The 27,231-nt window shown below is 43.8% G+C and overlaps 1 protein-coding gene across 2 annotated transcripts in view; it reads left to right on the forward strand.

Moving 5' to 3' along the window:
- Positions 1 to 27,231, forward strand: part of PARVA (parvin alpha) — a 197,575-nt gene that overhangs the window by 103,884 nt on the left and 66,460 nt on the right. For both annotated transcript variants that reach the window (XM_060103083.1, XM_060103082.1), the window contains 3 exons: positions 12,563 to 12,652; positions 12,733 to 12,803; positions 15,644 to 15,746. In XM_060103083.1, coding sequence (XP_059959066.1) covers positions 12,563 to 12,652; positions 12,733 to 12,803; positions 15,644 to 15,746 — 264 coding nt within the window. The remainder of the gene's footprint in view (positions 1 to 12,562; positions 12,653 to 12,732; positions 12,804 to 15,643; positions 15,747 to 27,231) is intronic.

Consider the following 27,231-nt stretch of genomic DNA (forward strand, 5'->3'; position numbering starts at 1 on the left):
TCAAAGTCCAGCTCACCTGTCCCCCTTTCTGGGAATCCTTCCCAGTCTTCCACATCCAAAGTTATCCTTGTTCCCCACGAGCTCCCACAGCCCTCTAGTTACATGTCTCTCACCCCTGAGTGCAACGTACTGCCCATTGTGTTTTTCTGTGCCTACCTCTCCCACCACCTGTGAACAGATTGAGGCAAACTCATGTCAGATCCCCAAACCCTTATCCCCAGTGCTGACACAAGGTCTGCTTCAGAGGAGGTGCCTGGTAATGTTTATTGGTTGAAGGAATGAGATTACTGGCCTTGCATAAATAGACCCTTTTGTACTCTTAGAAACCTCTCTCCATTCTTCTCACCATACTTGTTTTCTCCCTGGTGTTCACTGAGCACCTGTATATATATTCTGGAGTGTAAGAGATGCCTGCAGCTATTCTGTTTCTCATGGAAAAAAAGGAAAGGGAAATTACTATCCATTGCATCCATCAACTTTATAATCCTGGTGTTCCATGTACTAGTTAGGTACCTAGAGGCACAGGAGGCAGAGTGTATACTGGAACAAAATGAGGGTTCTTTCAGCAGAGAAAAAACAAAATCAATATTGGAGAGGAAATCAATAGTGTCAGCTATACCCTTGGGTTTTTTTGTTTGTTTGTTTTTTGTTTTGTTTTCATTTTTTTTGATGTGGACCATTTTTAAGGTCTTTATTGAATTTGTTACAATATTGTTTCTGTTTTTTTGTTTGTTTTTTTTATGTTTCGGTTTTTTGGCCACAAGGCCTATGGGATCTTAGCTCCCCGACCAGGGATCAAACCCACACCCCCTGCATTAGAAGGCGAAGTCTTAACCACTGGACTGCCAGGGAAGTCCCTATACTCTTGTGGGTTTTGGGGGGGGGGTGTTTATTTTTCCGGTACGCGGGCCTCTCACTGTCGTGGCCTCTCCCGTTGCGGAGCACAGGCTCCGGACGCGCAGGCTCAGCGGCCATGGCTCACGGGCCCAGCCGCTCCACGGCATGTGGGATCCTCCCGGACCGGGGCACGAACCCGTGTCCCCTGCATCGGCAGGCGGACTCTCAACCACTGCACCACAAGGGAAGCCCTAATTTTTTTTTTATATATACTCTTGTTTTATACAGAATTGTTTTATACCGAACTTCAGAGAGGTTAAGTCACTAACATAAGGTCCCATGGCTGATAAAAATAGAAGTAGGATTCAAATCTAGTTCTTTCAGACTCCAAAGCCCATTTGTGTACTTTTTCTGCTGCACAGCTGGGTGCAGAGTCAGACTGTGTTTCCCAGAAAAGCCATGCCCCCTCTCTCATGGTGAGCACTTCAGCAGTTGAGGCAATCGCCCTGCTCTCCCAAGCCCGACCTTCAGCTGGGCATTTAGTCTGTTTATTAAGTTATGACTAATGGTGCCACGAGACACCGAGGGCTGCACATTCAGACCTAGTTTTAGACTGTTAGAGGAGGTTCGAGGGATAAACATCATATTCATATTCTATGCCGAGAAAATTCAATTGCAGCTCTTTCTCTTTCAGAGCCTAAGGATGGTGAGGGGCTTCTGCTGGGTCCTGCTTTGGTTTAATAGAAATGAAACCTCCAAAGCACGCGGGCTGTTTTGGGAATGTGGCCACTAATGCAGCCCCATGGGGCGGGGGCCAAGCCTGAACCGGGCAGTTTGCATATTCACTTTTACAAACAATTGGCTCCGAGTCAGCAGTTAATGGGATGGGAATGATGTTCCTGTACCAAATCATTTCCTGAAAAAAAAAAAAAACATTTCCAATTGCAAACATATCTCAGCCTTTCTTCTCGGGTTTGTTTTGTCTCTGTGAGTGAATTAAAGAGGCAGGGCACAGGGGAGTGTTTCTCACTGGGAATTTTTCATCTGAAAACATTTTTAACAATGATCTACACAGAAAAAGAGATCCCGTTCAGAACCACCTTTATATTCGGTTGCAAATATTGCATTTCTAGTCACATGTTAGAGGTGTAAATATCTCTATATTCACAAATTGGCTCTGGCTGTACAAGTCTTGGGACAGAAGCAGCTTTTTTCTCTTTACAAAATGTATGCTGGAAATGCTGCCCTAGAAATGTGCCCACACATGCACACACAGGGTCAGGCCCAAATATATTTTTTTCCCCGAAGGACAGGATGAAATCCTTCTTTACATCCTATACACTGCTTTGCTAAATTGTGCTTCAGCTTACAACCTGTGCAGTGGAAGGGTGGTCTTAACAGTTTTTTTCATTTATTCAACAAATGGTTCTTGAGTGCTTACCATTTTAAGTAATAATAGCAAATAATTACATAGCTCTTACCAGGTACCAGACACTCTTCTAAGTGCTTTACATATATTAACTCATTTAATCTTCTCAACAGCCCTAGGAGGTAGGCAATATTATTATCGTCCCCATTTGCAGATAAGGAAACTGAGGTATAAGAGGTTGATGAATTTGCCCAAGGTCACATAGCTAGTAAGTGATAGAGCCTGGATTTGACTCTAGGCAGTCTGGCTCCTCTTTGGAGACTAATAACAAACAAAAGAGAAAGAGTGCCAGTCTTCCCACGGCTTACATTCTGTTAAGGGGTGATAGCTAACAAATGTAGAAATAATAGTTATTTCAGATCATGCTGAGTGCTATGGAGAAAATACAATACAAGACGGAGGCAGGGGGCTAATCAGAGGGTCCTGTAGGTCTTAGGAAGGAGTTGGGGTTTTATTCTGAGTATGATGGGAAGCCACAGGAAGGCTTAAAGCAGGAGAATGTATGATCCTGTTTATATCTTTATAGATCATTCTGATTGTGCTATAGGAAGTAGACGGGGGCGGGGACAATGCATCAGAAAGCAGTGGGATGGTTAGAAGGTGGTTCTGGTTATTTAGGTGAAAGATAATGGTGACCTGAACCAGGATGATGGTGGTGGGGGATGGTGAGAAGTGGTTGGAATAGGGTCTAGGGTCCTGTTTTGGAGGTGGAGCCCACAAAACTTGCCGATGTATTGGCTGCAAATGGTGAGGAAAAGAAGTGAAGGGGACTTCCGGGTAAGATGGCGGAAGAGTAAGACGCGGAGATCACCTTCCTCCCCACAGATACACCAGAAATACAGCTACACGTGGAACAACTCCTACAGAACACCTACTGAACGCTGGCAGAAGACCCCAGACCTCCCAAAAGGCAAGAAACTCCCCACATACCTGGGTAGGGCAAAGCAGAGAGATTCCCGCACAGAGGAGCGGTGCCGAGCGGCACTCACCAGCCCGAGAGGCTTGTCTGCTCCCCCGCCGGGGCGGGCGGCGCTGGAGCTGAGGCTCGGGCTTCGGTCAGAGCGCAGGGAGAGGACTGGGGCTGGCTGCGAGAACTCAGCCTGAAGGGGACTAATGTGCCACAGCTAGCCGGGAGGGAGTCCGGGAAAACTCTGGAGCTGCCGAAGAGGCAGGAGACTTTTTCTTCCCTCTTGGTTTCCTGGTGCGCGAGGAGAGGGGATTAAGAGCACCGCGTAAAGGAGCTCCAGAGACGGGCGCGAGTCGCGGCTGAAAGCGCGGAGCCCAGAGACGGGCGTGGGACGCTGGGGCTGCTGCTGCCGCCGCCAAGAAGCCTGTGTGCGAGCGCAGGTCACTGCCCACACCGCCCTTCCGGGAGCCTGTGCAGCCTGCCACTGCCGGGGTCCCGGGATCCAGGGGCGGCTTCCCCAGGAGAACGCACAGCGCGCCTCGGGCTGGTGCAACGTCACGCCGACCTCTGCCGCTGCAGGCTCGCCCCGCACCCCGTGCCCCTCCCTCCCGCCCGGCCTGAGTGAGCCAGAGTCCCCGAAGAGGCTTCTCCTTTAACCCTGTCCTGTCTGAGCGAAGAACAGACGCCCTCCGGCGACCTACACGCAGAGGCGGGGCCAAATCCAAAGCTGAGACCCAGGAGCTGTGAGAACAAAGAAGAGAAAGGGAAACCTCTCCCAGCAGCCTCAGAAGCAGCGGATTAAAGCTCCACAATCAACTTCATGTACCCTGCATCTGTGGAATACATGAATAGACAACAAATCATCCCAAATTGAGGAGCCAGGAGTCAGTGCTGTGCCTCTGAGGTGGGAGAGCCAACTTCAGGACACTGGTCCACAAGAGACCTCCCAGCTCCACATAATATCAAACGGCGAAAATCTTCCAGAGATCTCCATCTCAACACCAGCAGCCAGCTTCACTCAACGACCAGCAAGCTACAGTGCTGGACACCCAATGCCAAACAACTAGCAAGACAGGAACACAACCCCACCCATTAGCAGAGAGGCTGCCTCAAATCATAAAAAGTCCGCAAACACCCCAAAACACACCACCAGACGTGGACCTGCCCACCAGAAAGACAAGATCCAGCCTCATCCACCAGAACACAGGCAGTAGTCCCCTCCACCAAGAAGCCTACACAACCCACTAAACCAACCTTAGCCACTGGGGACAGACACCAAAAACAACGGGAACTACGAACCTGCAGCCTGCAAAAAGGAGACCCCAAACACAGTAACATAAGCAAAATGAGAAGACAGAAAAACACACAGCAGGAGAAGGAGCAAGATAAAAACCCACCAGACCTAACAAATGAAGAGGTAATAGGCAGTCTATCTGAAAAAGAATTCAGAATAATGATGGTAAAGATGATCCAAAATCTTGGAAATAGAATAGACAAAATGCAAGAAACAGTTAACAAGGACCTAGAAGAACTAAAGACGAATCAAGCATCGATTAAAAACACAATAAATGAAATAAAAAATACTCTAGATGGGATCAATAGCAGAATAACTGAGGCAGAAGAACGGATAAGTGAGGTGGAAGATAAAATAGTGGAAATAACTGCTGCACAGCAAAATAAAGAAAAAAGAATGAAAAGAACAGAGGACAGTCTCAGAGACCTCTGGGACAACATTAAACGCACCAACATTCGAATTATAGGGGTTCCAGAAGAAGAAGAGAAAAAGAAAGGGACTGAGAAAATATTTGAAGAGATTATAGTTGAAAACTTCCCTAATATGGGAAAGGAAATAGTTAATCAAGTCCAGGAGGCACAGAGAGTCCCATACAGAATAAATCCAAGGAGAAATACACCAAGACACATATTAATCAAACTGTCAAAAATTAAACACAAAGAAATCATATTAAAAGCAGCAAGGCAAAAACAACAAATAACACACAAGGGAACCCCCATCAGGATAACAGCTGATCTCTCAGCAGAAACTCTACAAGCCAGAAGGGAGTGGCAGGACATACTTAAAGTGATGAAGGAGAAAAACCTGCAACCAAGATTACTCTACCCAGCAAGGATCTCATTCAGATTTGATGGAGAAATTAAAACCTTTACAGACAAGCAAAAGCTGAGAGAGTTCAGCACCACCAAACCAGCTTTACAACAAATGCTAAAGGAACTTCTCTAGGCAAGAAACACAACAGAAGGAAAAGAACTACAATAACGAACCCAAAACAATTAAGAAAATGGGAATAGGAACATACATATCAATAATTACCTTAAATGTAAATGGACTAAATGCTCCCACCAAAAGACACAGACTGGCTGAATGGATACAAAAACAAGACCCATATATATGCTGTCTACAAGAGACCCACTTCAGACCTAGAGACACATACAGACTGAAAGTAAGGGGATGGAAAAAGATATTCCATGCAAATGGAAACCAAAAGAAAGCTGGAGTAGCAATTCTCATATCAGACAAAATAGACTTTAAAATAAAGACTACTAGAAGAGACAAAGAAGGACACTACATAATGATCAAGGGATCAATCCAAGAAGAAGATATAACAATTGTAAATATTTATGCACCAAACATAGGAGCACCTCAATAAATAAGGGAAATATTAACAGCCATAAAAGGAGAAATCGACAGTAACACAATCATAGTAGGGGACTTTAACACCCCACTTTCACCAATGGACAGGTCATCCAAAATGAAAATAAATAAGGAAACACAAGCTTTAAATGATACATTAAACAAGATGGACTTAATTTATATTTATAGGACATTCCATCCAAAAACAACAGAATACACATTTTTCTCAAGTGCTCATGGAACATTCTCCAGGATAGATCATATCTTGGGTCACAAATCAAGCCTTGGTAAATTTAAGAAAATTGAAATTGTATCAAGTATCTTTTCCGACCACAATGCTATGAGACTAGATATCAATTACAGGAAAAGAGCTGTAAAACATACAAACACATGGAGGCTAAACAATACACTACTTAATAACGAAGTGATCACTGAAGAAATCAAAGAGGAAATTAAAAAATACCTAGAAACAAATGACAATGGAGACACGACGACCCAAAACCTATGGGATGCAGCAAAAGCAGTTCTAAGAGGGAAGTTTATGGCAATACAACCCCACCTTAAGAAACAGGAAATATCTCGAATAAACAACCTAACCTTGCACCTAAAGCAATTAGAGAAAGAAGAACAAAAACATCCCAAAGTTAGCAGAAAGAAAGAAATCATAAAAATCAGATCAGAAATAAATGAAAAAGAAATGAAGGAAACGATAGCAAAGATCAATAAAACTAAAAGCTGGTTCTTTGAGAAGATAAACAAAATTGATAAACCATTAGCCAGACTCATCAAGAAAAAAAGGGAGAAGACTCAAATCAATAGAATTAGAAATGAAAAAGGAGAAGTAACAACTGACACTGCAGAAATACAAAAGATCATGAGAGATTACTATAAGCAACTCTATGCCAATAAAATGGACAACCTGGAAGAAATGGACAAATTCTTAGAAATGCACAACCTGCCAAGACTGAATCAGGAAGAAATAGAAAATATGAACAGACCAATCACAAGCACTGAAATTGAAACTGTGATTAAAAATCTTCCAACAAACAAAAGGCCAGGACCAGATGGCTTCACAGGCGAATTCTATCAAGCATTTAGAGAAGAGCTAACACCTATCCTTCTCAAACTCTTCCAAAATATAGCAGAGGGAGGAACACTCCCAAACTCATTCTACGAGGCCACCATCACCTTGATACCAAAACCAGACAAGGATGTCACAAAGAAAGAAAACTACAGGCCAATATCACTGATGAACATAGATGCAAAAATCCTCAACAAAATACTAGCAAACAGAATCCAACAGCACATTAAAAGGATCATACACCATGATCAAGTGGGGTTTATTCCAGGAATGCAAGGATTCTTCAACATACGCAAATCAATCAATGTGATATACCATATTAACAAACTGAAGGAGAAAAACCATATGATCATCTCAATAGATGCAGAGAAAGCTTTTGACAAAATTCAACACCCATTTATGATAAAAACCCTGCAGAAAGTAGGCATAGAGGGAACTTTCCTCAACATAATAAAGGCCATATATGACAAACCCACAGCCAGCATCGTCCTCAATGGTGAAAAACTGAAACCATTTCCACTAAGATCAGGAACAAGACAAGGTTGCCCACTCTCACCACTCTTATTCAACATAGTTTTGGAAGTTTTAGCCACAGCAATCAGAGAAGAAAAGGAAATAAAAGGAATCCAAATGGGAAAAGAAGAAGTAAAGCTGTCACTGTTTGCAGATGACATGATACTATACATAGAGAATCCTAAAGATGCTACCAGAAAACTACTAGAGCTAATCAATGAATTTGGTAAAGTAGCAGGATACAAAATTAATGCACAGAAATCTCTGGCATTCCTATATACTAATGATGAAAAATCTGAAAGTGAAATCAAGGAAACACTCCCATTAACCATTGCAACAAAAAGAATAAAATATCTAGGAATAAACCTACCTAAGGAGACAAAAGACCTGTATGCAGAAAATTATAAGACACTGATGAAAGAAATTAAAGATGATACAAATAGATGGAGAGATGTACCATGTTCTTGGATTGGAAGAATCAACATTGTGAAAATGACTCTACTACCCAAAGCAATCTACAGATTCAATGCAATACCTATCAAACTACCAATGGCATTTTTCACAGAACTAGAACAAAAAATTTCACAATTTGTATGGAAACACAAAAGACCCCGAATAGCCAAAGCAATCTTGAGAACGAAAAATGGAGCTGGAGGAATCAGGCTCCCTGACTTCAGACTATACTACAAAGCTACAGTAATCAAGACAGTATGGTACTGGCACAAAAACAGAAAGATAGATCAATGGAACAGGATAGAAAGCCCAGAGATAAGCCCACGGACATATGGTCACCTTATCTTTGATAAAGGAGGCAGGAATGTACAGTGGAGAAAAGACAGTCTCTTCAATAAGTGGTGCTGGGAAAACTGGACAGGGACATGTAAAAGTATGAGATTAGATCACTCCCTAACACCATACACAAAAATTAGCTCAAAATGGATTAAAGACCTAAATGTAAGGCCAGACACTATCAAACTCCTAGAGGAAAACATAGGCAGAACACTCTATGACATAAATCACAGCAAGATCCTTTTGGACCCACCTCCTAGAGAAATGGAAATAAAGACAAAAATAAACACATGGGACCTAATGAAACTTCAAAGCTTTTGCACAGCAAAGGAAACCATAAACAAGACGAAAAGACAACCCTCAGAATGGGAGAAAATATTTGCAAATGAAGCAACTGACAAAGGATTAATCTCCAAAATTTATAAGCAGCTCATGCATCTCAATAGCAAAAAAACAAACAACCCAATCCAAAAATGGGCAGAAGACCTAAATAGACATTTCTCCACAGAAGATATACAGACAGCCAACAAGCACATGAAAGGATGCTCAACATCTTTACTCATTAGAGAAATGCAAATCAAAACTACAATGAGATATCATCTCACACCAGTCAGAATGGCCATCATCAAAAAATCTAGAAACAATAAATGCTGGAGAGGGTGTGGAAAAAAGGGAACACTCTTGCACTGCTGGTGGGAATGTGAATTGGTACAGCCACTATGGAGAACGGTATGGAGGTTCCTTAAAAAACTACAAATAGAACTACCATATGACCCAGCAATCCCACTACTGGGCATATACCCTGAGAAAACCATAATTCAAAAAGAGACATGTACCAAAATGTTCATAGCAGCCCTATTTACAATAGCCCGGAGATGGAAACAACCTAAGTGTCCATCATCGGATGAATGGATAAAGAAGATGTGGCACATATATACAATGGAATATTACTCAGCCATAAAAAGAAATGAAATTGAGCTATTTGTAATGAGGTGGATGGACCTAGAGTCTGTCATACAGAGTGAAGTAAGTCAGAAAGAGAAAGACAAATACTGTATGCTGACACATATATATGGAATTTAAGAAAAAAATGTCATCAAGAACATAGGGGTAAGACAGGAATAAAGACACAGACCTACTAGAGCATGGACTTGAGGATATGGGGAGGGGGAAGGGTAAGCTGTGACAAAGTGAAAGAGCGGCATGGACATATATACACTACCAAACGTAAGGTAGATAGCTAGTGGGAAGCAGCCGCATAGCACAGGGAGATCAGCTCGGTTCTTTGTGACCGCCTGGAGGGGTGGGATAGGGAGGGTGGGAGGGAGACGCAAAAGGGAGGGGATATGGGAACATATGTATATGTATAACTGATTAAATTTGTAAAATAAAAAAAAATAAAAAAAATAAAAAGAAAAATAAAAAAAAAAAGAAAAAAAAAAAGAAGTGAAGGGTGATTCCTCAGATTTTGGCTTGAACCCTTATGCAAATGATAGTGCCATTTACTGAGGAGGATAAGAGTAGGGGATGAGCAGGTCTTGATATAGTGTTGCTATGGTGGGGGCGAGGGTGCTGAAAATCACGAGTTCTGTTTTGGATGTGTAAATTTGAGATCTCCACTAATAGACGTAAGAGGAGACATTGAGTCTAGAGCTCAGGGTCAGGCCTAGGCTGGAGATTTTGTTTTTGTTTGTTTGCTTCTGGGTTTTGTTTTAATAATGGCTTGACTTCTGTTTTCACAACCCAGTGATGCTGGGTAAAATAAAACCAATAGGGTTTCCGTGGTGGCGCAGTGGTTGAGAGTCCGCCTGCCGATGCAGGAGACACGGGTTCGTGCCCCGGTCCGGGAGGATCCCACATGCCGTGGAGCGGCTGGGCCCGTGAGCCATGGCCGCTGAGCCTGCGCGTCCGGAGCCTGTGCTCCGCAACGGGAGAGGCCACAGCAGTGAGAGGCCCGCGTACTACAAAAAAAAAAAAAAAAAAACAGTAGAGAATAAATTAGGTCAAAGCTTGGTTGGTTTTGTACATGGAAAATATCTAGGAAGATGCTTCATTTTTATCCTATCCCTGATTCTGTTGCCTTGAATTCAGTTTTAGATAATTAAATCTTATTAATTTTAAAAATATGTAATAAAGCATACATCAGGCTGGAGATTTAAACATGGGCATCATTAGCATTTGGATCTATGGGATTACCTAGGACAGCGCCATACAACTGAATCTCCGGTGAGGAAGTCTACATTCTCACTGTCCAGTGTGGTACCACTTGCCCCATGTGGGCCATTGAGCGCTTGAAATGTGTCAGGCGCAACTAAGAAACTGAATTTTTAATTCATTTAAACGTCAGTAGCCACATGTGGTTAATGGCTACTGTATTGGACAGCACAGACCTGGCCGGGGGTGGTGGCGAGGGGCGGACACGGGAAGGAGACATAGATGGCAGCTAGAGCTAGTCTCTTCAATGGCCAGTAAACCCAGTCTCACACCCACACTGAAATGTGACTTTATTTCCACTACCCGTTGCTTGCGTAGCAGTGCTTGTTAAGTAGTGGAAATCTTGCTTCTTTGTAAGAAACAGCCTGGAAAAGAAAGCAAACTGCTAGTCCTAGGAGGAGTGCTAGAAGACACTATGGAGTCTAACAGGAAGCAGTTATTCTTCGCTGGAAAGCAAATGCAATCCTATACCTGTAGAATCATTTAAGCCTTGAAGGTGTCACTTACATTTTTCAGTTATGTTTTATGGGGGTGGGGGGAATTATACAGAGCGGTGGGTGTCTGTGGATTTGGAGATTCAAGATGGTGACTGGCTGATATCCCGTATGAATGTCAAGATCCCACAGCAACAGGACTAAATACCAGCTTCATAATGCGAGTTGTGTCCTTTAGGGCAGAGTGGGTTTTTCACTCTCTTTCTTAGGCAATCTCGTTCCCTGTCCAGCTGCAACAATCAGTGAGTTTGCTAATATGAAAGAACTCTTTGTAAGCAACTGCCTTGTGCTTAAGAGTTCTTGCAAGTATATGCTGGCGAGCGGTGAGGCCATAGTCAATAAACATAAATAAAATGGAAAGATGGGACATTGCTTTTACTAAAGGTTGATTGCAGCTGCCATATCAGCTATTTTAGAACCCTTTGGTTATCAATGCTTTCAGAGAAAATGGTCATTCTGTGCTTAATTGGTGCAAAGTAACTACTCAAACTGGAATTGAGCAGAGGTGAGGGGATTTGAGCCACTGCTTTTAGGAGAGGTAAAAATCCAAGGTAAGTGCTCAGCAAGGGTCCGTCACACAACTGGTTTTGTGGTGGGGATTTTTATTTTTTACTGAGGCTTCATGTGAGGGTTCAGTGCATGGAGGCGCCAGGCTGCACGTCTTCAGTGGTCACGGACCTCTTGTTATTTTTCTTGACAACAGTGGAATCATAGAGTTCTAAGATTTGGGAAGTAAGAAAGAACGTACTGGTCGTCCTGTCCGGCTCTTCATGTTCAGCTGAGGGAACGGGCCTGGAGAGGTGAGGTGGCCGCAGGGCCCATGACTCCTTACAGCTGGAGGGACAGGTTCAGAGCCCAGGGAGAGGCCAGAATGAGGTCCTCTCAAGCAGCAGCTGGGGCCAGGTGACGGAGGGAGGCGGGATAATCAGAAAGATACTCAGGGAAGCCGAATCAGGAGAGAAGTCAGAGGAGGGTTGAACTGAGCATGGAAGTGATCTACAACATAAATGTAGCCTCCACGTGGGGACCTCGTTCATCCAGTCAGCAAAGAGCTGTCAGGTGCACGCTGCGCCAGATGGCAAGCCCTGGAAGGAGGGACAGGCCGGAGGCAACGGAAGAGACTTAAGAAAAACTGCAGTGCCCACCTCCCTTCTGTTTATCCCGAGATCATTTCCGAAAGGAGGCAGATTTCTGTGCCCTATTTCTCCAGGAAAGCGAGTGAGGTGATGGTCAGAAGAGGTGAGATGAAGGGAACAGTTTGGTCCTTTTAGCAAGGAGAGGCAGGAATCGGATGCAGGCTGAGTCACAGCTATAGGCTAACCTCGGTGCTTTTTTTTTTTTTTTTTTGGTACGTGGGCCTCTCACTGTTGTGGCCTCTCCCGTTGCAGAGAACAGGCTCTGGACGCGCAGGCTCAGCGGCCATGGCTCACGGGCCCAGCCGCTCCGCGGCATGTGGGATCTTCCCGGACCGGGGCACGAACCCGTGTCCCCTGCATCGGCAGGCGGACTCTCAACCACTGCACCACCAGGAAAGCCCAACCTTGGTGCTTTTATTTCTCAATCCACATTGATACGGAACACGTCTGTTAGGAGCCCCACCCCTTGTTGTCTGTGGGCTACAGTGTGACTCTGTGCTTCCTTCTTGCAGTGTCAGAGCTTCAGGAGGAGGGCATGAACGCCATCAACCTGCCCCTCAGCCCCATCCCCTTCGAGCTGGACCCTGAGGACACAATGCTGGGTAATGGGGTCTCTTGTTCTCTGGGTTAGCCTAATGCCTTCAGGTGGGACCACCCTGCTGACTGTCTTTTCTTTTTAAAGAGGAGAACGAAGTGAGAACAATGGTGGATCCCAACTCACGCAGCGACCCCAAACTTCAAGAACTGATAAAGGTAAGAGGAAGTTAGAAGGGGCTTCAGGTGCCTCCCAGACTCAACAGGTGTTTCTAGACCACCTACCCTGTGCAGGCACCACACGAGCCACTGCGGAGAGAATAGAAAGGCATGGCAGTCCCTGCCCACAGGCAGCTCGTGGTCCAGTAGGTGGACATCTACAAGTTAACAGAAGTGGGACATGACAAGTGCCCAATGAATGGTGTTGACCATAAGCACTGGAGAAGTTAGCGCAAATCAGTTCCCACTTGCCAGGATGCTAGAGCTCACACAGTCCTTTAACCACTTTTCTCAAGGTCCCTCAGAAGCACCCTGTGAAGTAAGATCTCATATCATCCCCATTTTACATATGAGGAAACTGAGACTCAGAAAAGCCAGATGGTTTGTTTATGGTCACAGCTGAGTGGAGGAGATGAGGTTCAAACAGAAATGAATGAGATGAAATGAAATACTGTGCATAATGTACTTGGCACAGTGGCTGATAAATGGTCACCCTCAAAAGATGTTCATTTCATCCCCCTTCTGATTCCTTGTCCTGTGTCTTTCTTCTTCAGCTTCTTCAAGCTGCACTTAGAACAAAAAGGCACTGGGTGCCAGAGTGATTCATTCAAAATGCAAATCTGAATATTATCATTTTCCTGTTCAAAACCTGTATGTAGTTTCCTAAGAACTGCAGGTTGAAGCCCACAGTGCTGGGGTGGTGTTTGAAGCCTCCATGCTCTAGCTGCCTCTTTAACCTCAGATAATCCCTGCCTGGCAACACAAGGACACCAGATCTGTTCGGCTTGGCTCCCCGTACACACCTGCGCACCGTGCTTGCTTCGGCACTGCCACCCCCAGGCCTTTGGTCATGCAGCCCCTGCCCCCAGGGGCTCTACCTGCTCTTCACCTGAAGCCAAAGTTGGGTCACGTCCTCCAGGAAGCTTTCTCTAAACCCCAGGGCTGTCACTCAGCCCCTCTGTGTGCTGCTGTGGCTCATGCATTTAGTTTTGTCACTGTAGTCACCACATGGCGTTACAACTACTCATGTACTTCTCTGTCTCCTTCACTAAATGGTGAGCTGCTTGGGGTTAAAGATTGTCTCTTTTTTTATCATTGTACTCCCAGGATCCAGCACAGAGTATGACATACAGCAGGTATTAATAAACTCTGGGTGGGTAGATGTTGGATGGATGAATGCACGCATGGATGGATGCATTCATGGATGCATGGATGGATGGTTGAGGGAGAGAGGGAGGGAGTGGGAAGGAAGGAAGGGGAAGAGAGGGGAGGGAAGGAGAGGGGAAGGAAGGAGGGAGGAAGGGAAAAAGGAAGCTCCTGCCTTAGGACAGTAGAACAATGTGCTTTGAAGGCACAGGGCTCCAGCCAGGGATGGAAACCTAGCCCAGCTCCCACCTGTGTTGTAAAGGCAATTACTTCTGCCACATCAAAGAAGTCAAACACAAAAGATGATGTTCCATATAGGTGAAATGGTCAAAAAGGCAAAACTGTAGTGGTTGCCTGAGGCCTGTGATTGGGTGGGTGGCGGGGGGGAACGGAGCACAAAGAAACCAAAGGAACCTTCTTAGGGAGAGGGAACTGTTTTGTGTGTTGATTGTGGTGGTGGTTACACAACCGTGTACAGTGACCAAAACTCATCAAACCGTGTACTTAAAATTAGTTGATTTTATTTTATATAAATAATATCTTCATAAGCAAAACAAGAGGTTAAAATTAAAAAGGCAATGGCCTTGTGCAGACTTCAGTTTCCTTACCGGATGCTACCTGCCTCTCGGGTGTTGTGTGGATTAATTGGGTGAAACATCACCTGGAATGCCTCTGCTGGATGCCTGGTTCACGGAGGACTCTCAGGGAATGACGGGGGCTAAGATACAGACAGGGCAGGAGACTGCACAGCCCCACTGAGAGGGAGCCTGGTGCAGGGAGGAGAACGTGTGCTTTGGAGTGAGGTGGACAAGAGTCCGATTCCTATCTCCGCTCACGGTTACCTCTGTCCTTGGGCAGATATGTTTACTTCTGTGTTTGATTTCCCCTCCTGAACACAGTAACCACCTGGCCAGATGTCACAATGGGAGAGTGCTTTATTTATGAATAAAATCTGCCCTTACTGACTGTTTGGTCCTTGCCGCATGTAATTTTTTTTTTTTTTTGTCTACTCCTCACGGCATATGGGATCTTAGTTCCCTGACCAGGGGTCGAACCCATGCCCCCTGCAGTGGAAGCACGGAGTCCTAACCACTGGACCACCAGGGAATTCCTGTAATTCTCTTCTACCACCTAGTGTGGGAGGTATCTTCAACCTCAGTTATAGAGGTGGGGAATCAGAGGCTCAGAGCAGATAACTAGCTTGCCTTAGATTCATAGGTCACAGAGGTACACACACAGAGGCCCATGGATGACAGAGGTACACACACACACACACACACACACACACACACAGATGTCCATAGATCCCAGAGATGCACAAATTAATTAGTAGGTAAAGTGGGGTTTTCAACCTCAGTTTGCATAACTCTAAAGCCCATACTCTTGCCGGTACAAAACCACACAACCAAGCACTGTGCAAACATTGCTTGCCATTCGGGGAAAGAATGGTAGCGGTCAGAGGTATTAGCAGAGACGCTGGTGCCATCAGCACTAGAAGAGCTCATACCTGAAAGTTAACAGAGCCACTGGGGCTCCCACTCACAGCTACTTGTCCACATACTGGGTCATTTGGATAGTTTTGTTCCTTTCAAAATCTGAAGTTCATTTAAATTTTAACTGTCCAGGATGAGAAAGCTGTTCTATAAGAAAATACCCCATGACTCTTCTCTTATTCTCTCTCTCTCTCTCTGTAGGTATTAATTGACTGGATTAATGATGTTTTGGTTGGAGAAAGAATCATTGTGAAAGACCTGGCTGAAGATTTATATGATGGCCAAGTCCTGCAGAAGCTTTTTGGTAAGAGGAGAGTTGAATATTGCAGTGGATGTCTTTAATCTCCTAGTTTAGAGTTGTTCTCCATTCACAGCAGTCCACCTGGAATGGAATAGGAATGGGTCCTGTGTGGGATAACAGATCAGTTAGATGTCCTCTTGGAATGTTTTACATGAATGCATTGCAAAGGGAGTCTTTGTGACCAGATGGGGCTACCCCCCTCACAGCTGAGGGTCATCAGCATGGAAAGACTCCACCATACACTGGAATACATGCCTCGCCCTCTCCAGAAATTTGCGCTCCTCTGACCTCTGTAGGTCTATTTACATGTGTGTGGAGATGCATGTATGCTTTTGTGTACCTCTCTCCTATGGACCTGTGTGTATGTATGTGTGTTTGTATGTGTATGTGTACCTCTGTGATCTATGGCCCCGTGTGTGTGTGTGTGTTCCTCTGCATATCTCTCTCTAGGTTGGTGCAAGTATGCGGAAGTATGTGCTTTATGATGCTTGGCCCCTGTGCGTCTCCAGGTAACTTGCGTCTAGAAGGGTATGTGTTCCTGTATCCATTCATACCTGTTGTGTGAAAGTGTGGAGGAGGCAGGGACGGGAGACTTCAGGGTGAGGTTAGTGATGAAAGGACAGATTTAACTTGACTGGATTTGGACTTCCCCTCTCTGCGCCCCACTTTCTCTCATCCTAACCACTGCCCCAAGTTCTAGACTTTCATTCTTAGCTGCCCACTGCACTCGGCACCTCCACCTGCGTGCACCTCAGCTGAGCTCATCCACTTTCCTGAAGATGTTCCTGCCCCTCTGAGTGACTAGAACCCCTTCCCCTCTTCCTTGCCCCACCCATGGCTGTGGGGCGGGGCGGGGGGTCTCCAAGGCCCGTTTCTTGCTCAGAATTCTCTCCCGCATTCCTCCTCCCTGCGATTTTCACTTGTCTGAACTGTTGAAACAATTTCCCAACTCACCTCTTTGCTTCCCATCTCACCTCCTCCACCCCGTTCCCCACACGGCTAGCTGAGGAACCTTTTTTAATTGCAAGTCTCATCTTGCCAGTACTCACTCTCCCCTACCTGTGGGACAAAGTCCAGGCCTATGAGTACAACATTCAAAACATTTCATCATCCGATCCCCAGCTGGCTTGTCAGCCTCCCCTCTGACCACTCACACACGTGGTTCATGCCATGTAAAGTGCTGAGAATAGCACCTGATGCACAGTGAGTGCCCAGTCAGAGTCTTTCATCATTTCATTCGTGGTTTTGTTATGTTTATGAGCACCATCACCACATTATGACATACGCCGGGCATATTCACACCTCTCTACTTTTTTTTTTTTTTTTTTGTGGTACGCGGGCCTCTCACAGTTGTGGCCTCTCCCGTTGCGGAGCACAGACTCTGGACACGCAGGCTCACAGGCCCAGCCGCTCTGCGGCATGTGGGATCCTCCCGGACCGGGGCATGAACCCGTGTCCCCTGCATCGGCAGGCGGACTCTCAACCACTGCGCCACCAGGGAAGCCCTGTCCCATTTCTTAATCAGTTAGTACATGTGCAGCACTTGGAAAAGTGCCTGGCTCACTGTGTGCTAGGTCAGGGATGGCTTTCAACAATATTTTCCAGCCCCACTGCTTCCTCCTTAGCTCAGAACCTCATCATTTGTCTTAACTTCTCTGGCTCCAAAATCCTTTTCTCACATTAAGCTGTTTACTGCCTTGGTAGCACTCTGAAGTTCTCCCAGATCTTCTTTATATTTCACTATTGTCTTAACACTTAAATCCATAGCCCATTTGTTAGTGTTTCTTTAAAACTTTTTTATTTTGAACTAATTTTATTAATTAATTAATTTATTTTTTAAATGTTATTTATTTTTGGCTGCATTGGGTCTTATTTGCTGTGTGTGGGCTTTCTCTAGTACCTGCGAGCAGGGGCTACTCTTCGTTGCGGTGCACAGGTTTCTCATTGCGGAGCTTCTCTTGTTGTGGAGCACGGGCTCTAGGCACGTGGGCTTCAGTAGTTGTGGCACACAGGCTCAGTAGGTGTGGCTCACGATCTCTAGAGTGCAGGCTTAGTAGTTGTGGCACACGGGCTTAGCTGCTCCGCGGCATGTGGGATCTTCTCGGACCAGGGCTCGAACCCGTGTCCACTGTATTGGCAGGCCGATTCTTAACCACTGCGCCACCAGGGAAGCCCCTTGAACTAATTTTAGACTTATAGTAGAGCTGCAAAGACAGTCCAGAGAGTTCCTGTCTCCCCTTACTCAGCTTCCTCTAATGTTAGCATCTTACCAACCTTAGGGCAAGCATCAAAACTAAGAAATTAACCTCGGGCTTCCCTGGTGGCACAGTGGTTAAGAATCCACCTGCCAGTGCAGGGAACAAGGGTTTGAGCCCTGGTCTGTGAAGATCCCACATGCTGCGGAGCAGCTAAGCCCGTGCGCCACAACTACTGAGCCTACGTACCACAACTACTAAATCCCACGTGCCTAGAGCCCGTGCTCCGCAACAAGAGAAGCCACTGCAACGAGAAGCCTGCACACCGCAACAAAGAGGAGCCCCCGCTTGCCGCAACTAGAGAAAGCATGCGCACAGCAACGAAGACCCAATGCAGCCAAAAATAAATAAATTAAAATGAATAAATTTAAAAAAAGAAAAGAAATTAACCTCAGGACAATGCTTAATTGAATCACAGAATTTATTTGGCTTTCACCAGTTTTTACATTCATGTCCTTTCTCAGTTCTAGGAGGTAACCCAAGATGGCCCATTACATTCAGTTGTCACATCTCCTGTGTCCCCTCCTGTTTGGGACAGTCTTTCCTGTCTTTCATGACCTTGGTGTTTTTGAAGTGGACTGGTTAGTTATGTTGCAGAATCTCCCCCAATTTGGGTCTGTCTGATGTATTCTCACAATTAAAGTAAGGTGGTATGTTTTGGGGAACGACACCACGGAGCTGATGTGTCCTCAGGGCATCATATCAGGGCAGACACGATGTTAACATGTCTTATCACTGCTGATGTTAACATTAACTGCTCGGTTAAGGTGGTGTCTGCCAGATTCCTTCACTGTAAAGTTGCTATTTTTCTCTTTGTTATTAATTTATCTGTGGGGAGATACTTTAAGACTTTGCAAATATCTTGCTTCTCCTTCCACTCCTTCCACTAATTGTAATTGGTGGAGTATGTCTGCCAGTTATTACTGTGGTGGCCTCATGGAGGTTTTCTATTTTTCTAGTTTCCTATTCCTTCCACATTTATTAACTGGAAGTCTTCTGTAAGGAAAAGTTGTCCCTTGTCCCCCATTTACTTATTTATTTACATCAGTATGGATACAAAGATACTTATTATACTTTAGTTTATCATCAATGTTATCATTATTCATGTTTTGCTCATATACTTCTCCCTTTGACCCCAGGAGCTCTTTCAGGTTGGCTCCTGGGCACTTCCTGGACGTGCTGCCCCATATTTTTTTTTCTTAGCACTTCTTTACTTTCTCATATCATAAGATGCTCCAGGCTTCTTATATTTCGCTTTTACTCTGGCCCTAGAATCAACTACTTCTCCAAGGAGCCCCAGTTTCTTTTATTAGAGAATGGTGTTTAGAAATCAATATCTGGGCATATTACTTGGTGTTTTTAACTGGCTACCTGTCACACAAATAAACATCCATGTGTAGGTACGGTACTATTACCTGATGGTACTAAGATGAAGCAGGCATGACCATTTCCAGAAATTCAGCTTCAAATTGTACTGGGGCTGGGCATGGAGAGTAGGAGGGGGCTGAGTTTGGGATTAGTAAACTAACTATGAAATACTGGCATTTAGAAAAAAACTAAAATGGCATAGCAACCTTCAGGAGTCCAGATATGCCGAGTCACATCTCGGGAGCAGGATATGGACCTGGAATCTGGGAAGCCATGCTGATGACATCATGGAGCAAGGACTCAACACAGAAATGAGCAAGATGCCAAGGCAGGCATCTCTGGGCCAGAGGTGCATGTGTGTTATTGTTATGGTGAAATTCTGAATAGTTGAGCGTCCCTGAGATGACAGGTGGACTGTCTGGTTGGGTGCTCTCTGATCATGAGCTCTGAGAGGGCGGCATCGTACCTGCTGCTCCTCTGTGTGACCAGATGCTACTTGCTCAGCATCAGTGCCCGGTCTACTTGCCCTTCTGAGTCCCTAGGCAAGTCTGGGAAATGCTTCTGGTGCAGCCTCCCCCAGGTGCTTCTTTCTGAGCTGCCCAGCCCAGCTGCCCACTGCTGCCTCTGTTCTCTGCATCTTCCCTCTTGCGCTGGCAGCATATCTGAGTTGAGATTTTCTTGAAAGCAGATGCTGAAACAAGGACTTGAGTGGAGGAAGTTTATGTGAGGGGTGATCTTAGAAAGTACAGGTGATCAAGCGGGGAATGTAAGAGAGGAAGAGAGTAACACCATTAAGGGTGCATGAATAAGGATGACAGCTCTGTTTGCAACCAGGGCTCAGGGCTGCAGGGGTCCCTCTGAGAAACCAGGTGACACCACCCCTCAAAATCACCCTACTCAGGACAGGGAGCAGGGACATTTATCCTATGGCTCCCATCACTGTGTGCTTGAGGATTGTGTAGGAATTAAGAACCCCTGGATTGTACTCCTGGTAGAGAAGGCGAGCGCTTCAGGGCCCGAGATAGGAAACGTCAGCTTGCTGAGAGCTGCCTGCCGTGGCAGGTGAATGCAGGGAACTCAGGGAAGGGGTGTCAGCATCATCCAGGAAGACCAGAGGGTGCAACTTCTACTGTAAGGACTGCTCCTCCCAACACTGGCCACTTCTCTGTACCACTGGTGTGACCGCTTGGGAAAAGTCAGATGCTGGCCACTTGGCCCTGCCTCTTTATGGTGCCCACCCCCATCCTCTCATGACAATGGCTCCAGCCCTTTCCACACCTCAGAACAAAAACTCCCCACCCCCAAGAATGAAGAGGAAGTTTCTCCCTAGCCCCTGACAGAAATTCACCTCATCTTTTATCCCAGATTAGCCTCTTCTCAGGGCGGCTGATAGATGCAATATCCTCGGTTCCCCCGGGTATTCTTTTACCCCAGTGCACCAATAAGTGGGGTAAAAGTCCCAGAATGGTCTGAAGCTGGGACACATTTCCCAGCGTCTCAGCTTGCGGGTGCATCCATGGTCATCTTGCTATATTTGCATCCCCGACCTCACATCCCCTAGGCGGTAGATGTGACTGAGTGAGAAAGGCAGGAGGCAAAGGATTCTAGGGAAATGCCTATCCCAGGTCATCATTTCATTTGACCATGGGCTGTGCTGCCTGTTTCCTATTGAGGTTTCCTGACTTGGGACAGCTCTGCAATTTGCCTTATGGCATGTTAGATTCCCCTGATCCTAATCTTTGAACATGTGCGTGTAACTGGGAACAGAAAAGGCCTTTTCTGAGGGATGGAAGTCATAAGGCTCTCTCTTCTGGTTTTCGCAATAACATATGACTGAAACAGGGTATCTTCTTCGGGCATGAGACCAGGAAGGGTCCCTTGGACATAAAAGTTCTGCAGGAGGGGTTTTTGTTTTGTGTTGGGTATGTGTGTGTGTTTCTTTTTCCCTGGTAGACCCTAAAGACTACATCTTACACTGACCTTAATCTAGTCAATTAATATTCATCAAGCAATAGCCATTTAATTTCCTATGTCCTACTGCTGAGTTTAGGGATACGGACGTAAATACATCACAGCGCCACCTTTAGGTAACTCACAACCTGTACTATGAAGGGCTGTGGGCTGTCAAGTTGAAGATTTGGAAAGGCATCATGAAAGAGGCGGCATTTTGAATCAGGCCTTCTGGAAGGAGCAGAATTTCAGCCAGATGAAGGAGGAGAAGAACATTCTAGTAAAAAATGTTGCTGGTAAGCACCTGTGGATTTCGATGTGAGTGGAGAGAGAGTGTTATAGAGACAGGAGCACATGGGTAGGTGACCATCAGCACTGGTTGAGTGGGGTGTGGGGCTAACAAAGAAGATGGGAACCAGCACCCAGACCTTGGTTTCTAACTCCAGTCTCCAATAATAGAAACCAGGTCTTCTGGAGTATCGTCAGACTCTAGGACTGGAGCAGGGCATACAGATGAGCCTGGAGCATCTTGCAGTGCCAAAAAGAGGCACTAGGGGAAAAAATACATCTATGGGGCAGCATGTTGAAAGTGTTCAGGGCCCATCTGAGAGAGCTCCCAATGGCTAAAGGTGGAAATTTGAGCAAGAAAATGAGTAACAATAATATTGGATTATAACCCAAAGTCTAAAATAAATATCCTTAAGTCAACATTGATATCAATAAATAGCTGAATAAATAAATGAGGGAGAAGAGACAAATCTTCTTTACAGAGTAATTTCAAATAAGTTATTAATTTATAACTCCTTGAAGGAAGTAGAAGTTAACTCCCCATCCCTGAAGTGGACTGGATTTAGTGACTGGCTTCCAATGATTAGTGTATGGAGTGGAGGAACCTTGTACAGACACTACTTTGGCCAAATCAAAGTTAGCGTCACCATTGATAAGTCACGTTGATAGCATGTGACCTTGATAGGATGCGATGAAAAGGGCACTTCACCTCTGTGGTTTTCCTCTCCAAAATCCCTAGTCTAACCATGAGAAAAATATAGGAAAAACCCAGTGCTCTTCAAAACTGTCAAGGTCTTGAAAAACCAGACATCTCTGAAAAAATGATCCTAGAACAGAGGACATGAGGCAGGTAATGATGAATAGGTGTGAATGGAAAAAGGATGTTAAGGAAAAACTAGTGAAACCCAAATAAATATGGAGTTTAGTTAATAGTCATGTACTAATATCAGTTCATTAGTTGTGACAGATGTACTGTAGTAATGTAAGAGGTTAACAATAGGTGAACCTGGATTTAGGGTATGTAGGAACTATCTGAACTGCCATTTCAGCTTTTCTATAAATCTAAAAACAATTCTAAAATGAGAAATTTGTTTAAAGAAATAAGATGAGCTTGCATTATAGAGGACCTTGCAGTAAAAATTTTAGACTATATTCAGTGCCCAGTGGTAACTGCTGATGGCTTGTGAGCAAAACACCATGATCTGAAATAGGAGCAGCAGGAGGGGTGCTCAGAGGCAGTAGAAGAAACACCAGCAAAGCATCCTTTTATAAGATAATAATGGTGTCAAACTAGAGGAGTGGCAGTATAGATGGGGAAAAGCTTTAAGAGAACCTAGTGATGTAGGGAATGAGCAGCTGAAGTAAACCAGGCTGACCCTAAGTGATGGATGTTAAATAGGGATGATTCCATGAGTCCCTGGAAGAGCAGCATCTTGAAGGGTTTGGTCATATTGATATTGGTTTTGAGAGTCGCTTACCCTACACCCAAAAAAGTCCTTAGGCTGAAGTAGCAGCTATGCTAAAATTGAAAGAGGAATGAAGAGAAAGATAGGAGATCTGAGTTCCAATCCTGGTTCTGCCACTAAAACATTTCTCTGCAGCTCAGGTCACTCTTCTGTAAAACCAGGAAGATGGCCTGTGCAGCTATACAGCTGAGCAGTTCAGTACAGCACCCACTAACCACATGTAGCTATTAAAAGTAATTAAAATTAAAAATTCATTTACTTAGTCACACCAGCTACATTTCAAATGCTCCCTAGCCAAATGTGTCTAGTGGCCACCATATTGAATAGTGCAGAAATGAGCATTTCCATCATAGCAGAAAGTTCTTTTCTTATTCTTTTATTTATAAGTAGTAGAGAAGCTCTCTAGAGTGTGTTACTAAGTAAAAGTATGGTACAGTACTGTGTGTATATATATGTCACTGTGCGTGTGCATTAAGAGACACATCTAACAATTGAGTATGTAGAGAATATCTCTGGTAAGTCACAATAAACTCTCTATGGTGTGGAACTAGGGAACTTGGGACTGCAATGGGAAGAGGGGACTTAATTCTCACAGCTTGAAGTTTTTCCATGTTTGTGTATTCTCAATTTTATAAAAAATGGTAGAGTACATATGTAAATTTCAGTAGCAAAACTGAATCTATCGGTGGATGTCAAATAATACTTCATACATTTCAACAGCTATCCCAAGTAAAATAGGAAGAAAAGGAAACCACCTAAATATGATAAAGACCATTTATACAAAACCTAACAGTGAACACATTACATAGTGAAATATCAAAGACATGGTATTAGGAACAAGTCAGAGATGATGGCTATCATCACAATTATAAGTGTTTTGGATATACAAGCTAATGTCGTAAGATAAGGAAATAGATTTTCAGGTTGAACATTATGGCTAACTAAATGTTCAAGCAAATCCTCTTGGTCTGCATAGTTTAAAAATCTGGATAAGCCTTAAAAAATATATTTTTGTATTGCATGGCTAAGCTGGAAGGGAAGGAAATCCTACTGATGCCAGAAACAACAAGGAAGTGTAAACCCAGTAAAATAAGTGTTAATTTCTAATGGCCTAATTAGCCTGAGGTTTAATGGTTCACACTTACAGGGCCAAGACACAAAGCCTGAAGTCTGAAAGGAAGGGGAATTGAATCAGAGACCCCTGAATAGAGCCAGTGTCTCTGAAGGGTAACACTTTCAGTGGGTAAACTAAAACAATCTTGTCCCACAGAGAGGGGCAGTAAGGATAAATGTCTATCTCAGCCTTGGATATGAATGGAACAGGACAAAGAAGAAGTCTGCACTGATAATTCCTTATCATCAAATGTCTGTACTCACACAGATTTTGGGACTAGTATTCACAGTACTTATGTGGCTTTAAATGCCCCAAGCTGAAAATATAGTTAAAAGTTTTTCCAAGTTATTAGTGTTCCCCAAGGCAGAAGGGAACATATGCCTCTTTAAAGGAATGAACTTTAAACCCAGTCCACAAAAAATTCCCAAAGCTAAAATTCCAAGACAAATGAGCTCAAAATCAGAAATCAACAAACACATGAAAGGAAGCCACCATGGGCAGCATCAACCAACACAATAAACTGCAGATTCATCCCACAAATGCTATGGATATTAACAATTGATCAGTTATGGAATAGAAAATATATTTAATATGTCAAAGTAAAAGTTTTAAGACTATAGAAAGGATGATAAAAGAACAAGTAACTATCAAAATTGGACAAGCAGATATGAGAGAACTAAATAGAACTTCTAGAAATGGGAAAAAATGGAATAATGAAATTAGAAACCTCAGTGGATTAGACACAGCTGAAGAAGGAATTGATGAGCTGGAAGATGGAATTGAAGAAATTACCCAGAATGCAGTATTAGAAAGACAATGGAGTGGAAAGTGAGAATTAAAAGACATAGAGATTAAGAAAATCCAACATATGGGACTTCCCTGGTGGCACAGTTGTTGAGAGTCCACCTGCCAATGCAGGGGACATGGGTTCGTGCCCCAGTCCGGGAGGATCCCGCATGCCATGGACCAGCTGCACCCGTGAGCCGTGGCTGCTGAGCCTGCACGTCTGGAGCCTGTGCTCCATGGCGGGAGAGGCCACAGCAGTGAGAGGCCCATGTGCTGCCAAAAAAAAAAAAAAAAAAAAAAATCCAACACATGGCTAATTGGAATTCTAGCAGGAGAAAAGAAAGAGAATGGAGTATAGTCAATATTTAAAGACATAATGAATTAAAAATTTTCAAAATTCGTGAAAGATATGAAGTCTCATATTCAGGAATCTCAGGGAATCCCAAACAGGATAATTAACAAGAAAACTTCATAATGATACCTAAGAAACACTGAAGACAAAGAAAAGATTAAAAGCAGAGAGAAAAAAAGAGATTACCTATAAAGGAACAACAGACTGAAAGCTGTCTTTCCTCAGGAACAATCAAATCCCAAAGCTGTTGGAATGATATTTTCAAAGTGCAGAAAAAATATTGTTAACTTACACGTTTATATCCAGGTAAAAAAAAAAAAACCCAAAAAACCTATGTTTTGGGCTTCCCTGGTGGCACAGTGGTTGAGAGTCTGCCTGCCGATGCACGGGACACGGGTTCGTGCCCCAGTCTGGGAAGATCCCACATGGCACGGAGCGGCTGGGCCCGTGAGCCATGGCTGCTGAGCCTGCGCGTCCGGAGCCTGTGCTCCGCAACGGGAGAGGCCACAACAGTGAGAGGCCCGCGTACCTCAAAAAAAAAAAAAAAAACCTATGTTTTAAAAATGGGAAAAAAGGCATTTTAAGCAAACATGAAGTGAGAGGGTTTACTACCAAAAGACCCTCACTAAAAGGAGTTTCTAAAGGGTGTTCTTCACAAAGAAGGAAAGTGAACCCCCCCCCAAAAAAAGATCTGAAATGCAACAAAAAATGAAGATAGAAACAGAATCCCAGACAACTAAGGCACTTAACTCAGGAAGAGTGATTTGAGTTAGAGTGTGCTGAGGTTCTTGTATTATTTAGTATGAGGATAAAGAGACTAATTAACATAGGACTCTGTTAAGTTAAATACACATGATAAATTTTCTAGGGAAGCCACTAAGATAATAAAACAGTGTATAACCTCCCTACTTTTAATGGGGAGAAAATGAAATGAGAGGGAATAGAAACCTTAATCTAAGAAGCAACAAGGATGGAAGCAGGACATAAAGAATCAGAAAAGTAGAGTAGTAGAAAGTTTAAAATAAGTTGGTAGAAGTGAATCCAAGTATACTTGTAAAGGCAATCAATGTAAATTGGCTTTTTCTGTGTGTGTGTGGGTTTTTTTTAACATCTTTATTGGAGTATAATTGCTTTACAATGGTGTGTTAGTTTCTGCTTTATAACAAAATGAATCAGTTATAAATATATGTTCCCATATCTCTTCCCTCTTGCATTATCCATTTAAAAGAAAGATCATCAGATTAGATAACAAAATAAAATCTTGCTGTATGCTCTTTACTAGAGATAGTCTTAGTACCATGAAGACACAGAAGGGTTGAAAGAAAAAGAATGGAAGTAATCATATATACTAGACTAATACTAATTAAAAGAAAGCTGGTGTAACTATTTTAATATCAAATGAAATAGACTAAGGCAAAAAGCATCACTACAGCGAGTCTCTACATATTAATGAGACTAAAATTACTAGGAAACTATGGACATTTTAAACCTAACACACTTTTGTGCATTAAATATATAAAAATCAAAAATGCCAGTCAGAATTACAAGAAGTTGACAAATCTGCCATTACATATTTCTCTTAATAACACATTAAGGAAAAAGTTCATAAGGTTAGAGAAGATGTGGACAATGTAATTAACCAGCAACACCCCCAAACTGAAGTATTCTCATTCTTTTCAACTGTATGGAACACTTACAAATTTTGCTTATGTCCATAAAATAAGTCTCAACAAGTTATCATACAGACCAAATTCTTTGACCATGAAAAAAAATTTTTTTTAACTGACCATCTCCATGTTTCTGGAAACAAAACGATAATAACTTAGAATTTCTCATACTGGGTGGAGTATTTTATGTATTCTAATTCTTTGAAGAGTGGTTACATTAATATAGTACGATATATATGGCA

The sequence above is a fragment of the Mesoplodon densirostris genome, chromosome 7 (assembly GCF_025265405.1).
Source record: "Mesoplodon densirostris isolate mMesDen1 chromosome 7, mMesDen1 primary haplotype, whole genome shotgun sequence".
NCBI lineage: Eukaryota > Metazoa > Chordata > Mammalia > Artiodactyla > Ziphiidae > Mesoplodon > Mesoplodon densirostris.